This window comes from Falco punctatus, assembly GCF_963210335.1.
Source record: "Falco punctatus genome assembly, chromosome: 6".
Classification (NCBI taxonomy): Eukaryota; Metazoa; Chordata; class Aves; order Falconiformes; family Falconidae; genus Falco; species Falco punctatus.
In genome coordinates, this window is record NC_137585.1 from 82,452,792 (window position 1) to 82,469,352 (window position 16,561).

The 16,561-nt window shown below is 37.7% G+C and overlaps 1 protein-coding gene across 7 annotated transcripts in view; it reads left to right on the forward strand.

Moving 5' to 3' along the window:
* Window positions 1-16,561, forward strand: part of PTPRZ1 (protein tyrosine phosphatase receptor type Z1) — a 183,740-nt gene that overhangs the window by 154,309 nt on the left and 12,870 nt on the right. For 2 of the 7 annotated variants that reach the window (XM_080393865.1, XM_080393869.1), the window contains exons 14-22: window positions 3,269-3,360; window positions 6,661-6,746; window positions 9,058-9,078; window positions 9,251-9,347; window positions 10,816-10,898; window positions 11,647-11,781; window positions 13,078-13,212; window positions 14,246-14,409; window positions 15,103-15,186. In XM_080393865.1, coding sequence (XP_080249991.1) covers window positions 3,269-3,360; window positions 6,661-6,746; window positions 9,058-9,078; window positions 9,251-9,347; window positions 10,816-10,898; window positions 11,647-11,781; window positions 13,078-13,212; window positions 14,246-14,409; window positions 15,103-15,186 — 897 coding nt within the window. The remainder of the gene's footprint in view (window positions 1-3,268; window positions 3,361-6,660; window positions 6,747-9,057; window positions 9,079-9,250; window positions 9,348-10,815; window positions 10,899-11,646; window positions 11,782-13,077; window positions 13,213-14,245; window positions 14,410-15,102; window positions 15,187-16,561) is intronic. The other 5 variants (XM_080393867.1, XM_080393870.1, XM_080393868.1 and 2 more) reach the window with 3 other exon arrangements.

The window sequence follows — 16,561 nt, forward strand, 5'->3', positions numbered from 1 at the left end:
GTCCTGTATTAGGTTTATGGGAGCAGAGTTGAGAACCCTCTTTAAGAATAGTTAATCTCACACATGCAGAGACACAGTAAAAGCCGATTTAAATTTGCAAAGGTCATACATCCATCCATGAAGGAAAAACTTCACAACTGTGTTACACTGAATTATAAATAAGTGTTAATCAATTTTGAAAATTAAAATTTCAGCTGACAAGCACTTAAAACTTAATTTGAACCATTTAAAAATGGAGTCATTGAAATCATTGGATTCACTGAGGATCTATTTAAAGATCCTTTGGATCCGTAAGATCTTTAAATAAACAGAACCATTTAAAAATAAATTCTAATTAATGTTGTAAGAATACCTATTGGCAGATACCCTGTGAGCACAGAAGACCCTGAAACCTTCAGAGAAAGAAGTAATCGTGCCTCCAAGCCATCCTGGGCAAGCAGTGGGTGTGCAAACCCATCCTGTCACAGATGCGTCTTGCGAGGTTCAGCTCCCTTCCTCAGCTGACACAAGCGGTGAACACGCTGCACACGTGCACCCTCGCACGCGCACACAGCATCATGCTGTGTTGCCTGCCTCGGTGACAATCCCAGCCAAGCTCTGAGCAGTCCCTACCCCAGGGGAGAAGTAGGCAGCACGTATCTTCAGCCAAGGTCCAGGGGCCCGCGTGCCAGAAAAGTGATCTGAAGCATGGTCTTGTCCCAAGTAGTTCTCATTTAAGTGGTCATTCAGTCTAGTATCCCTCCTATTAAACTGAAAAGCTTCTGCTGCTTACCTTCCTGTACAGATACAGACACTGTAATTAATTCAGTGGCTTAGCACTATCTCCGTATATAAAGCATGTCTTCAAAGAAGAGTGTGGTGTCTAAATTACAAATTAACAGTTTTAGGTTGAAGATCTAAATGCTGCGATGAAAGGTATAAATTAAATAATCAGGTTAACTTTGAGTGATGGAACCTTTGTCTGGAAGTTTGAAATAGTCATCACTTTTCTCATTAACAAGTGATAATTAACAAGACATGATTGTTAACATTAGATTTAGTCATGAAGGCTTTCACTGCTGATGTAGAAGCAGATGGACTGCCTATTTATGAGTTTTATTACAGGTTAAGTCAACTGCTATGAATTTGTCTCCCAAATGTGCTAAGGGTATAATTTATTTTCAGCCACAATTAACTTGTTAAAGATTAAAGATACAGTGGCTCAGTGAAGGATAGTGAATGTATGGCCTATTATGAAGACATTTTAAGTACTGCTTTAGATGTGAAAGCCACTATGCTAATTGAATTCTTTTTAGCTCAATCTTTTCTTAAGCAGGGAGGTGACAAAACTCTGTGATGTTAGTCCATAAACTTTATGTATGATCATTGTTAATAGGCAGTAGGCATTAGAGGGAGGACATTTTTTGGGTTTAGGGCATTAGTGTCAGGCTGGTTGGCATGCTTGGTTGTTTGGTGCTGTTTTTAATAAACACAGTACATCAGCATTCACTGTGCCTAGCAGGCAGGACCAAACTTGCCAAAAGTGTTTAGTGATCTGAAGTACTTTGATACCTGCTTACCTCTCAGACATTCTGCACAGAGTCCTTAGATTAACTCTTTGAGTATTATGCTAGCATTGAGACAGCCTCTCTCACCTCAGCAGCCGCTAACTCTATGGGGTGCTAATGTATAGAGCCTCTTTAAAAATTAGAAAGATGTTCCCAAGCACATCCTGAATGTGTTCTTGGTCTGCATCCCAAAATTGCCTTTTCTAAGTAAAAATAAGTACATAATGAATAGTCTTACTCCAAACACGTCATGCAAAGCCAAAGCTTCTCCATGAACATCACAAATAGGTTTTTAGAGTATTCTAGCTGGGCTGCAAATTTAATCATCATGTGAATCACCAGAACTATTTTGTGTGCCACATTTTCCCCTTTGATGTAGCTGTCTGCTTTTTCATGTGTTTTAAGAGAATCTGCATTGTTCATAGACAGAAGATTCCCAATGCATTGCAAGAGTATGGGCATGTTTCCCACAGGCTTAATTCAAATAAGCTTACCAAAGGCTTGATGATCTACATTATGGTTCTGGAAAGAATGACAACATCCACATATTCCCTACTTATTTCTCAAAGTAGCTTCAAAATTTCTTTTTATGAGTAGTTTTATCAGTGCAGTGGTACGAGAACAGTACAGAAGAATTTAAAATAACAGTGATGACACAACATATCAATCGATCATACAATAGCTTCAACCAACAGCTTTGAAGAAGCAGAATCTTGTAAATAAAAGATTAATGAGATTCATATTTTCCTGATGCATATATTTCTTTTAAAATTTAATGATTACCAAATAATATTTCAAACAGATTAAGTGACCCAGAGTAAAGATTCTCATTAGCATATCTAATCATGTGGAGATTTTTTAATTAAGGAGGCTTTGCAATGCTTACAGCAGCAGTTGGTTATTTAGTACCTTGAATAGCTTGGACTCTTAACAGATGCTATTCTTATTATCTTCACATCTGGATTACAGCACAGATACAAATAACATTGTGGGTCATAGTTAAGGTTGATTCCATTTGTATTCATACTTCAGTGTTTTGGCAACAAAGCTAGCATCTTCTGGAGTTATAAATTCCGCTGTTCCTGTTTGTCAACTTTGGGAAGTCCTCCTTGGTTAAGGTGTCCCTCAGTGTTGCAATTACATTATCAAAAAAAATGTTTAGCCCCAGTCATAGTAGTTTCAAAGCCACCGTTTTGTCTGTTACAGGGCATGTTGTCTTTTTTTACATTTCGGTGTCTGCAGTAGGATCTATTTATGAATTACCAGAACCAATCTTGTGCACTGCTCCATCTTCAGGCTAGCATAATCACATGAAAGGGGAAAGTAATTATGTGTGCGAATTTGGATAAGCAAGGAAGACAATGGCATTTTTTATACTTGGAGTTGTGCAGCATCTACAGTAGCTCCTCCTGATGCAGAGCTCTTCTTTCAGCTTTCACTATGACTGATGTGTGCTCTGTCTTCTGCCTCTTGTATAGGTAAAGATCCGTGAACTATGTATTATGCTGAGTTAATGTAGTATCTTCAAGTTGTATGCGTAGCTTGGTGGTCTTGGTGGAATATTTGTATTATAGCAGTAGTATCTGTCAGTCCATGAAAACTAGTTTTCAAAACCATGATTTTCTTTCCTACTCAGTAATGCCAGAATTCCAAAAGGTCTCAGATAATGTGTTTTGGTTTGGGTTTTTTTGTAATGTTTATTTATGTTTCTTCCCCTCTAGGAAATGTTTCCAGACTGCTCACTTTTATTTAGAAGATAATACATCACCTCGAGTGATTTCTGCTCCTCCAGCTCCAGTCTTCCCAGTCTCAGGTATTTTTTGTCAACTGTTCTGTGGATTGGTGTTAGCTGTTGGAAGATGTGCTTTGTATGTGTCCATATGAATTCTTCTGTAACATCTATAAACCAGAGATTTGTACCCTCTTATACTAACAAGAACAGGTGCACTTGACATAGGCAGAGACTAGTATTACTAATATTCTCTCCTGTAAGTAACACAGAAGAGAAACATCCTCACTTTACAGAGTTGGCTCAAAGATACACTGTGCCTTCTGGCCATTTGAGATGTAGCCTCACTGGAAATGGCTGCTAGTGAAGATACCTGAGCTACACTCAATACCTCTAGTTCACTGTCACAAAGTTAGATGATTACACCAGCAACATAGTCTGCTGTATTTCTGCCTTTAATTGAATTTGTCACCTATGTATAGAACATGACCTATTCTTTGTACCAGCAGGACCAATATATGCCTCATCTGTCTGCATTTCATTTGCAATTATGTTTTCTTTAGCTTACAGATTTTACTAGCATAGTTACTACAGGTAAAGTTCTCTGTGAGCCTCTCATAAAAATGATATACAAGTGCAGAATATTATTAGCATCTTCTGGTTCCATATCCACCACAGTTATTTGGAGAAACTCTTTCTTTTCTTTCCTCCTCAAAGAATACCAGAGGAGCCTGTGAAGCCCTCCCAGCTTTTTTAGTCTGAGTAGGATGAAAAGTACCTTAAATAGATTAATTCTGCAGAAGATCTCAGGCCATGTTTTCACCCATGAGAAAAGGATATATTGTTCCACAAGTAATCCTTCTGCAAACTGCTGTTACACAGGAGGATGGGTTCTCTTGAAATGGCTAAGGGAGGCAAAATCAGCCCTTGTGTAGATAACTAGTAAAAGCATTTAATTATATAAATCCCAAACGTAAGGCTTCTGTTGTAAATTAATTGTAGGCATCATTAAATGCCTCTTGTATTGATTACCATTATTAGGAGATGCATAACTTTTTCTAAATGGTTAATAGGCAGGGATATATCTTGATCAAAGAAAACATGATTATATGTGAATGTCAAGTGGCGATCATTGTAGGAAATCCCTGCTCTTACTCTCTGCCATTAATTATACTGTAGTACAACTGTATAATTTTCTTGCAATTTTTTCCTGACCAGCTCACCGCAGGGAAGCAGTGTTTTCCATTGTTACAAGACAGAATTGCACTTACAGTTATTCTGAGTGCTTGAGATATGTGTTTCAATGCTGCAGGTTTTCCTTCTGAAATACTAATAAATATTAACTTAAAGAGAAAAGTGTTTCTACATGCCTGAAAATACATTAAATATGTTATGGGGAAAAGCTGCAAGCACTGCAGAAATTTTTTTTTTTATTTTGCATGCAGCAGATGTCAAGAGAGCAGGTTTTATGTTTTCTATTGCACAAGTGTTTCAGCAGTGTAGTTTTACAACGATTGAGACTAACTGCAAATAATACTGGCAAAGAGCATAGAGCAGGAAAAGCATTTTGTAACTGCTAAGTTTTAAATTTTTGTTATGACTATGACTAAAAGCACATTCAACAGATCTCATTATATATTAAGTTTTTCTTTTGTAGGGTTTCAGTAGCAGAGATAGGAGAATTGCAGTTGTTCACAGAAATTGCCCTGACACTTCACAGCACAATTCAATGATGCATTGAGAACAAATCATGAATTACATTATGATAATGAATTAGGGCCCACTATTAACCTCTAAGTAGCTTGAAGTGATACCTGCCATCCATATATAAAATATATTCCTGGAGTCAGAAGTGACTGAATTGGGAGCTTAGCACTGGCAAGGAAATAAAACAATAATTAGACCAAACCCAAGATCTCTTTCTCCCTTACTGGCCTTGCTCTTATGGTCATTTACCTTCCCTTTTGGTTTTGTGTTTGCAAATCACTAGAATAAACACTTTATTCCAAGTTTCATCTCCAAAGTGTGAAGACAGTGTTACACATTTGTTCAGCTTCTCTTAGGCTTAATAGGATAAATTCACTTTTTTTATTCAGATCTGTTCATGTAAGTGGAAGACCAGATGGATCTCATATACAAATAAAAAAATTCTTGGTAACTGAAAACTAAAATTATTAAGTGGCCTAAATGCTGAACATCTGTTTCTGTAAATAACACGTCCCTGTTCAATGTTTTTGATGTTTCGTTCTCATATAAACTGGTGATGAAATTACAAATTGTGAAATAGGCTTTAAAAAAAATAATTATTCTTCAGAACCAAAACTAGCTGAAATAATATCATCCCTTAACAGGTAATTAACAGAAGAGATGACTTTGTTACGTAGCTTATTTGCAGGAAACAAGTTTAAAAGTCCCCAAGGTTTTTGACATTATCCCTAATGAATGTTCTACAGAAGAGTGTTTTGCTGTATTTGTGTAAAGTAAAAAGGAGATGTCCTGAAATATAAATAAACATCAGACGGAAAATTCAGACTCAGTATCAGGACCCAGAAGTTACGTAAATCACATATATTGGTTGAGATTGTAGATACTGTCTTTGTGGGTATCCAGAAAGTCTTAAATTTGAATCTTTCACTTAAAACTTGAAGTATAAAGCCTGATGTGAAAATTTGCAGTCAATACTCCCAGGATCTGAAATAAAATTATTATCAGTAGGTCATTATAGGATCACGGAGAGAATTGGGGGAAAAGTCCCTACTGGAAATACTGATGCAATAAAAGATGAAAATTAGTTATTGTTTCCTTTGGATGCCAATGGCAACATGCAACACATCAGTTAAAATTTTTTTACTGGCATAATGTTGCATTAATTTAGAGGTTTGGGACTATGCGGCTAGTCCATGTGCTGTATCAAGAGCCCCAGTGCAACACTAATCAGCCTAAAGTACCCAGACGGCTCTGCCCGATGATCATTACTCAGCGCTCTGCTCCTACCCTCCCTTTGGTAGCAAACTGCTAATCCTCCCATTTCCCCTTGACTTCACAGAGAGTTCTGAGTGCTCTTCAATTTACAGATGAGCTCAGCTTCTTGCAGAATCAGCACCTTGCTTTTGGGTGCTTAAAGACAGAGCAAGACCTAGCAAGGCATTTTCTATATCTCCTTTCCAGATAGTCATTTAGAAATGTGCAAGTGTTACAGAATGATTTTAGAAATGTTAATGGTGTTAAATAGTGTTCTTATTTTTGTGAGAGTTGTATATCCAAAGTTCATGCCATAAAATTTATTCCAGGATATTGTGTGGATTGCCTACATATAAACTTCTTTGTATGTCACTGGCTTTTTATTCTTCATAAATATATTTTTTGTCTTTTCCCACCCCTAAGATGATGTTGGAGCAATTCCAATAAAGCATTTTCCAAAACATGTTGCAGATTTACATGCAAGTAATGGTTTTTCTGAAGAATTTGAGGTATGGCTTTATGACATCATCTTTCTTCTTAGCATATACAAATAATGTTAAGTTTAAATGCCTGGAAACACAGAACTGGGCATTACATTCTGACTTGGTGACCAGTTTCATAAATGAGTGTGAATATAAGTACTGTGAGCCCGGTAAGGACTGCTTATGCGTAAAGGCTATGGAGATTTATAAAAGCTAACAGGACTGTGATGCAAATGGCAATGTTTATCACTGTGATAAAATAATAAATGAGTGTGTGAGTAAACTGTGCAAAGATAATGCAATCTGTGTGGTTGATCAGATACAGTTGTAGATCTAAAGCTTTTCCAACACTAATGCCAATTGAATTTTTCAGAAGCTACCCCCATTTGCATGTTCCATTTACAGAGAAAAAAAATTGAAGTAATAATGAGTTCACGTGGCAAGACTTCTGATTAACAGGGGAGCTAATGTAGTCTTCATAATGTGGTAGTGAAAGCTTTACAGTTCCTTTCCTAAAGTATATGGTTCATAATAAGAGGTATTTCAAAATTTTGAAACATGCTCTCATCATATAATGTTACTGTCACCATATGTAACTAATGAACTTCATTGTTTTTCACATTCATATGCATTACAAGAAATTTGAAAATAGATCAATATATTGGTTCCTTGCAACGTTCTAACTTAAGCCACATAAAATAAACATTATAAACCCAAACTCTGTAATTAAAGCTGTGCTATTAAAAGCCTTCACAAGTGATTTCTAACAAAATTAGTCATTTGAGATGGAAACAAACTTTTTAATTGAGCTCTGTTAATTTAAAATATGATTGTAATATTACTGCTGCAAAAACAAGAAGACTGAAAGTAAAAAAAAATCATAGTTTTACATCTTTTGGTTTTGTTTTTTTTTCCCCAGCCACTGTATTGTGATCTAATGGACCAAAAATACCATGTCATTCACCTAACCTTCCTCATCAGTATTTCTTCTCCAATTCATAGAACATTCAGAATATCCATCTGATTGTGGGACCAAACTTGTAAATACCTGTGAAAGTCCAGTACATGTTCATACGTTACATGTGCATATGCCCTGACAGGCCTGGGCTCCAGCTAGACTGGCTGTTAGTAAGAGCTGATGCTGAAGGACTGTGTGTAAATACAATGGTAACAAAGTTCTTTCACCATCAGTGAGGGCAGCGATACAGAAATCAAATTGTTCGTGCTAAATTTTCTTTTCCTGAAATTGTTTTTTTCCTAAATAGCAGCAGTGATCCAAAGACCAAATATAGTACATCTTACTGAACTACACCTGCACCATCTGAAACATTTCATGCTTGTTTTAACTATTAAGAAAACCTCAGTGTCCTCATCATTCCTTGGAGATCTGTTCTGCTTTACAGCCTACCCTAGAATTAGTGTCCTGATCTTTTCTCTACTGATAAAGAACTTAGAAGATACGGAAAAACTGAAATACAGTCATTGTCTTTGCAGAGTCCGCATATATTTGAAGTACAGGGGTGGTTCAAGTTTTTTATTTATATTGCTATGAAACAACTCATATTTGAAATTTTCAGACTGGTAACAACTTTTCATATATATTTTTAAATAGCTGAACGTGACTAATATTAAAATAAATCCTAAAAAGTGTTGGGAAACATTATTATTATTATAGTACTTTCAGTGATGGTAGCATATTTCCTCGTTAAGTAATGTGGACCTTATAAATGCTTCAGTTTCCTGTCAGTTAATCAGTAAAATAAAATAAATTAACTTTGTGTGTCTTATAGACTTTGTGCCTGTCTTCTCAATCCTGTCTCTGTCTTTATAAAAACATTGGATTCATTGAGAAACTTCTGGCAGACTGAGGGCTGTAATGCTGTCCTTCACCAGAGCGCCATGAGTCTGTCTGAGCATCACACTGTCCTGCTCCAGTACAGGTTTTACAGCTGAATGCAAAGAGAGCAAAAACATTCCCTAGAGAAGCTAATGCAATTATAAGGACCAATAACAAATCCAATGAACAGTTAAATATATAGATAATCTGGCTAAAGTCAGTGATGTTGCTCATATGTGTAAGCTTTTGCCAGCCTAAGGTGTGACATTAAAACTAAAGATAGGAAAACAGATGTCAGTATTTTAACAGGAAAATCACCTCTTGTTTCCTTTAAGAGTTATTTCAAAATATTCAGCTTTGTTGTTATTATGGAGATATATATTGCATGACCATAACTGTTTTCCATATAGTAATTGTAATTTATATAAACACTTTTATCCATTTGTTCTGTGCTGTGGAATTTGATTTTTTTTACTTTTTTTGCATTCATTCCCTCATTAGACACTGAAAGAGTTTTATCAGGTAAGGAATTATTTCACTGCATATTTTTTTTTTTAGCAATGAAGTAGTTGTAAAATGTCATAGATAATTGGGTGTAAGGTTGTGGTTCTTTTCATGCTGACTTACTGTATTTTAAGACATACTATGTATCTTAATACTTACTAAAGTATGACATACTACTTTGTTTTTTTAGGAAATCCAGAGCTGTACTGTAGATCTAGGTATTACATCAGACAGCTCTAATCACCCTGACAACAAGAATAAGAATCGATACATAAACATTGTTGCTTGTAAGTAAATGCATCACTTGGTGTTCTTAGTTATTGGTAAGAAATAATTATAGACAAGTATGGATTTATATATTATTATTAGAGGGGGAAAAAATTACCTCTACGCTGAAAGCTCTGGCTATTTTTTCAGCAAAATACTTGGTGAGGAGTAGCATGAGATTTCACATTTCTTCAAGGTAGTCCTGTGGCGTTCTGCTGCTTTGGTGAGCATGTGTTAGCAAGACATATTTGTGTCTCCTGTGATGACCCAAAGGGAGTTGGGAGATCTCATTATAATGCCATTATAAAGCCAAAGAAGCTGTGTTTTGATTGCCAAAATTAATCCATCTTTTATCCATCTTTTATCTGGAATAATGAAGATTTATCCTCTCTAGGAGCTTTACAATCCCTGGATATATTTACTGTCATGTATAAATGTAAATGTACTGAGTTTATGTTGTATTGTTCCCTGCCACAGTGATAGATATTAGCCAGGACACATTTTTCCATTGCATCTCCCTCCTTCACTGTGCCAGATTTTTCTTCTCTGAAGCATATCTATGCCGTTTCATTGATCTCTCTTTGCAGCTAATGCCTCTGGGCTTTTGATCACTTTGGTGGCTTAATATATTTTTTCTTAACTCTCTAGTATTTCAGCTTTGTTCTGATAGGAAGAAGCTCTAAATTAAACATATGTGCAGCATTCGGTGTTCCTAGAACTTAATAGAAAAAGAGACAATATCAGCCTATCTGGCAGAAGACAATGTAAACCAGCAGCAAGAAACCCAATCCACCTGCCTGAAGATACCTCTAGAGGGATGGAGAGTCAGGGATTTTCCTCTGCCATGCTGTGTTTGTACCTGATCCTACAAAAGGTGCCAACCCAGCAGCTTTTTTGTCAAAGGGCAGTGCACAAGCAGCTTAGGTAGCAAGAATTGTCCTGTGCAACTGAGTCACGTCCCTAGTCCTTATAATCAGTACAGGCTACAGAAAGCTTCAGCTCCCCCTGAGGTATCTGCTGCTGAGGCTCTTCAGCTGACCAGCTTCTCCAGGGTCCCTTTGCTCTCCAGTCTCTGCTCTTTAACTTGGAATTAATGTGCCTAAACACTGGTGCATACTGTCGTTTGAGACATCCCACTGTGCAGGCTTGGCAGTCGTGACAGAACTTACCGACCTGTGCCCCTCCACACGTAGCAGCTGGAGGCTGCAGGGAAATATGTCACAGTGCCTAAAATGACCCCAGGTGCTGCTGTTCAGGCAACTAGATTTTGAATCCCTTGAACCCTTGGATTCATTAGTTTATTTTACTGCAAACTAGAATTTTGAATCTGATTCATACCTAAGCACAAGATGTTTGCATGTGTGATTGTCACTGTATTAGTCTTATGTATTGTAAAAATCCATTTCAGTATTTTTTTAAAGTTTTCTTATAGCAAGAATATAATTCTTGCAGAAAACTGTGTTTATTTTCTCCCTTGTTTTGCTACAGATGATCATACTAGGGTTAAATTAGCACAGCTTGCAGAAAAGGATGGAAAACTGACTGATTACATTAATGCCAACTACGTTGATGTAAGTGCCTTTTTCTGTCTGCCAGCCTCTTCATCCGTCAGTCTTTTCTGTAAAAAAGATGCATGAAGGTGAATAGACTTGATTAAAAACAAGTATCACAATATTACAGGCTTTATTAAAAAAAACTTTACTGATCTAAGTTAAGCCTACAAAGTGAAAGCACAGGTAAAACTCCAATTCTTTCTTGAATCCGTCTTGATATTGTAGCAGCTGCAGCTTAGTGAAGAGTTTTATGAAACAAAAAAAAAATGTTTTGTCACATTTGAGTCATTTTAGCTTTTTGCATCTGAATGTTTGTTCTTTTGTACATTCCTGGTAAGTGGTTAATTCTTCTGTCTGAGATAATCTCATGAGAGGAAGATGCCATTTGGCTGAGAGCCTCACCAAGGTACCATTTATTCAGTTTTCATTACCTAGCAATTTACATGTGAATTATCTTGATTAAATTTTTAAACCACTATCATAACAGATGTTGCATAATCACTATCATGTCAACATTCTGCCAGAACATGGGCACTTGAGCATACATCCTATTTGTTGGAATTACAAACATTGACATAACAGTTGCATTCATATGTCATCTGGTACCACAGGTTTTCTGTGATTTGGATAGTGATAAATTCAAAAGTACTTAAAAGCTTTTGAGGTGCTTTAAAAATAGATACATAAAATGTCATGTACTCCTCCCAACCTCCTTTTGATTGTGGACTGTGATTTGACAAGTGTCATTTGTTATATTTCAATTTAGGGCTACAACAAGCCAAAAGCCTACATCGCAGCTCAAGGGCCACTAAAATCGACAGCAGAAGATTTCTGGAGAATGATTTGGGAACACAACGTAGAAGTTATTGTGATGATAACTAATCTTGTTGAGAAAGGAAGGGTATGAGTACCGTTGTCTATTACTTACTTCTCTGATGAAAGATCTGCCTCTAGCAGACTCCTTTCTCTCTTTTAAAAATTGGTTTAGGCATCTGTTGAGCAAAAAGCAACAGTTTGTAGTAGTTGCTTGTACTAGGATTGACTATAGAAGTAGAAAGTTGACAATTTGTAGTATGAAACTGAAGAAAACATTTGAACTCAATTGTCAACAACAGGTCTTGAAAGTGCCATGTTCTAACTACAAAAAAATTGTCTTTTACTGAAAAAAAAGACTGCTTGTATATATTTAGGACTAGCCAGGCTGTGGACCTTGTGCCACATTCTGCTAGCAATCTGCTCTCCATGAGAATTCTTTCTCAGGGGTGCCTTAGACCCTGGAAAGGAGAAGGCCATAGTTTGGGTGAATTTTTCTGGATATTCTCTGGTTGCTCCGTTAACATCTTGTGGGATCTACAGTTCCTTTCCTACTATGTGACTAGATACATGTTTGTCCAGTGAGACAAGAGGAGGTCAAACCCGATCATCACAGGATGTGTGTTTCTCTGGCTATGTGGTGGGACTATGCATGTACCCTGGGGTCGCATGAGGAGTCATTGCATCACACTTGCCACACACGGGCAGTAGTGCCTAAAATGCATGTAAATCTTGTCATATGGCCTGTTAAGTATCTATCAGATGATACAGACACAGCAGATGCAGACGAGGGCCACACTGGGAGTACCACTTTGTTTATAATACCATGCTATAAACATGTACTTTTGCGGTACTCCTAGAGAAGGCTCTATGGCTACCCAAACAAAAGGGTGGTCATCACAGCTCTCTACTGTATATTCTGGCCACACACAAGCTCACTGCAACCCTCGCTGATCAGATACAAGTATACTCTGCCCATGCTATGAACTAACCAAAAGTCATATATGACTCTACTGACTTGAACGTATTCCTGTTTTTTCTATAGATTATGTGTTATTTCCTTTAGATTTTTAGAGTGCCCATAGAATGGCAAGTTCCACAGTCTTAGAACTCTTTAACTCTTATAGTATGATATAACCTCTCTTTTTTTGAGTTTTCCAAATAAAAAGTGCCTGTGCCCAACCATCTCTCTTTACAGCACAAAATAAACATACATTACCTGTTCTCTTGCACTGAAGCTCATGTCTATTATAAACTGGGTGTATTGAGAGTCCCTGTATGGTTTTTTGGTTGACTGTGTTCTTAAATTTGAACATTTCAGCTCGCTAGTTTCACATTTTGTTTTCTTTCCTTTTTTCACTGTTTGTCATTTCCTTTCTAACAGAGAAAATGTGACCAGTACTGGCCTGCCGAAGGTAGTGAAGAATATGGGAACTTCTTGGTTACTCAGAAGAGTGTTCATGTACTTGCCTATTATACCGTGAGGAATTTTACTCTTAGAAACACCAAGATCAAAAAGGTTCGTGTCATCCTGAAAACATAGTTGGTCAAAAAAAAAGGCAAAAATTTTTCAGAGTATTTTTTAAGGCAGTTGGCAGCTCTTTTCTGTTGTATACGTAAAGCTGAATCCTTTAGGCCTCAGCCAGCCAAGATGCTTTTCAATGTCAGTTAATTTGACCAGATCAACAAACTGAGAAGACACTGGCCTGTAGTGCTGGTGGGATGTAGGACCATCAGGGAAAAAGAAGTGATCACATTGGAGAGTTGATGTGGACTTTGCCTGCCTGGTAGGCAGGATACCTTTTCAGAAAGAGAGCAGCTAGTAGAAAATTTGGTATGAATTAAATGATCCACCTCATTTTCCTTATTAACGACAGGTGAATCCACACCTTGTTTTATTGTAATCAGAACCAGCATGCTGTCAGCTCAGCACTGTGTCATTAGCTACTCGGGGGGGGGCGGATTCTGAAAGCCTGATTTATTTCAGCCACCTAAATGTTAGACATCTAGTCTCTCAGACTCGCATCACGTACAGCACTTGCTGTCAAGTGATGTATTCTGCCTGTTTGAGGAACCAGTCTTTGAATGAGCTGACCTGCCCTCTGAAGGTATCCATGCCTCTGAGTTGCCATTGAGGGAGGGAGCTTAGAAAAGCAGCCTACACGAGGCTACTGCCCTCGCAGATCACTAAAGCTGGGTGAGATGAATCCTATGCTTTCTGTCCACCTAATAAAGGAACAGAGTGGCAGAAATAGCTGGTGACTTTTAAGAGCAGCTGTAATTTGTTATCCCTCCAGTGCTCTTAACCTTCTGTATGGCTTTCTAAAGGACAGTACCAGGTCATTTTTTTTCATTCAGTGGGCAGGCTGGTGGGAAGGAGCACTGGCCTTTCCTGTTCTCTTTGAAAACTGGAATATTCAGAGCTAGGCGGTGTGCTGTTAACTAAATAGCGACAGTACTCGCTCAAGAGCCATCAGGTATGGAAATAAAATTATGAAGAGTTGCTGTTCAGAGGTGGGCTGCTTACATACAGAATTATTTTTCTGTTGCAGGGTTCCCAGAAAGGGAGGTCTAGTGGACGTATAGTAACTCAGTACCATTATACCCAGTGGCCTGACATGGGTGTTCCAGAATACACACTGCCCGTCCTCACCTTCGTGCGGAAGGCATCGCATGCCAAGCGCCACGCTGTCGGGCCTATTGTGGTTCATTGCAGGTGTGGTTTTTACTGCCGTAAGGTTCATTCCACGATTGTTTTGCAGAAAAAAGAATTTTTCAGTGGTGGGTTAAGCATAATTTCAAATTTAGCAATTCCTGATGTAATATGATTAATTTCTTAGCTGTTATTTCTGTCCTTGGTGAGGCCAACTAATCAACTGTCGGTGCCACTTCTGTAAATCTCTGTAAACAGATGCTGCTGCTCTGCACTGTGTTCTCTTTTTTTGCAAAAATGCTTTTCTTTTTACTTTTTTGCACATTTCTATACTATCTTGATTGCTTTGAGCTTACCAGATATATACACTAGAGCAATTGTTTCATTTCTGGAAATACATCGTTAGGATGGTTTTGGCTCATGCTTTCTTTGGTGCAGGGATACTCTGTAATCCTGAGAGGAGTTCTGTCCACAAAAGAAGACTGACTCTATTCCTGGCTGAACTACAACTCTGCTGTTTTTAACATTGCTCTGTGCTCTAGCAGTCGTTTGCAATGGAGGAGCATTCTGGGGAACGGTTTGAGGTCTGCATGTGCAGCAGTGTGTAGGCAGGTGTTCTGTCAGTGCTCACTAAAACTGGGCAGCTCAGGGAAAATCGGTTAAAAAGGGCTTGTAGGGCCTGGAATGACTTCACAATGCCCATGAAGGACCGGGTTATTGTAAAATATATAAGCAGGTTCTGGTTTTCCACTGTAGTACCTCACCTTTGATGGAACATTTGGAAAGAGAACCTCCTCATGAATTCTGTCCTTCTGGAGCTGACTCTGAGGAAGCCAACAGGTAAAGTCACCTCACAAATGTTGCAAATGAAGATATTTTATTTCTGGGATGATCTAATCTGACTGAAATCTGTTTTTAGCTTGGAAAATGAAAATTCCATATTTTGGTTGTTCTGCTGCTATCTTCATCCTGCCTGGTTTTGGGAAGTTCAAAATAAGAGTTTCCCCAAAATGCCAAGTCTGAGATCTATGCCAGCGGGCTGAGATCGGCAATACATTATAAGTCAATTAAATTGAGTCTTTAAAAGTGAACAGTGGTAGGTTGTGTGGCTTCAGTCAGACCTCTCCACTGGGTCATAGGTGTAACTCATCTCTGTCTGTAGGCAGTTGTATTCAGCTTTTAGCTCACCGGTCCCCATGCACTATGGAATTTCAAAAGAGTCATCTCATGTTCGAAATGTAACTTTTATTTATCTTTACAGGCTACATGGAGGACACAGATGACAAACTTCCTGAAACTTTTTTTAGCTATTTTTGTTTTGGTACTTTTCATGTTTTGCCTTTCATAACAACTGCAGGTGGTGTCTGGTAATCTTTATACTTTTTTGTGTCTAATAGTGTGTTAATAACCTGCAACTTTCAATTTTTTATCATGTTTATTTAGACAGTTTATTACAGCAATCTGAGCTCACACTATCAATGCTTTGTGCCACCTCTGTGGAAGAAATGAGATGACTGAATTAGCATGTACGGACTGAGCTTGGATCTGCCCGTAAGATCATGCAGATCCAGCAGTGTTTACTGTCAAGTTACGTGCCAATACACATAACATTTCCTTGTAACCTAGAGGGGAATTACAACTGATTAATTCCCATATATGATTAGATAACAGAAAATGACCTTTTGACCTTATACTCCTACCCAGATATTTTGTGAAAGAAAGAGTTGGGTTTTAAGCTTATGATATAGCTGGTTTTATGCTAAATGAGCCAGAGTTCATAACAGGAGTGAGTTTATTAACCCTTTCTTCTGCATCTTCCCTATTTAAAAAGAGTTTCAACCATTGCTTGCTGTCTTAGCTGTATCGGAAGACCACTAAGCTGTTTCTTTTACAGATGTACCTTCAGCAGCTCTGCCACTTCTGGGGTTTTCTTCAGCCCGGTATCTTTGAAATCTCCTGTATCTGTAATGGGTGGCATAATGCAACTTTCTTTTTGAAGTGATGTGTGTTACAACATAAAAGAACTTCAGCACATTAACTGTGCCCAAATGCTGTCATATGCCACCCTTTCTAGGTATACTTGACAAAGTATCCTAAGGAATATCAGAAGCCTGAAAACTACAGACCTGCAGGAGACCCCTTAGTTCCATTTCAATAGATCCTTTAAAAATCATTTGAGAAAATGATCTTTAGATCTATTCTTGCACAAATAAAA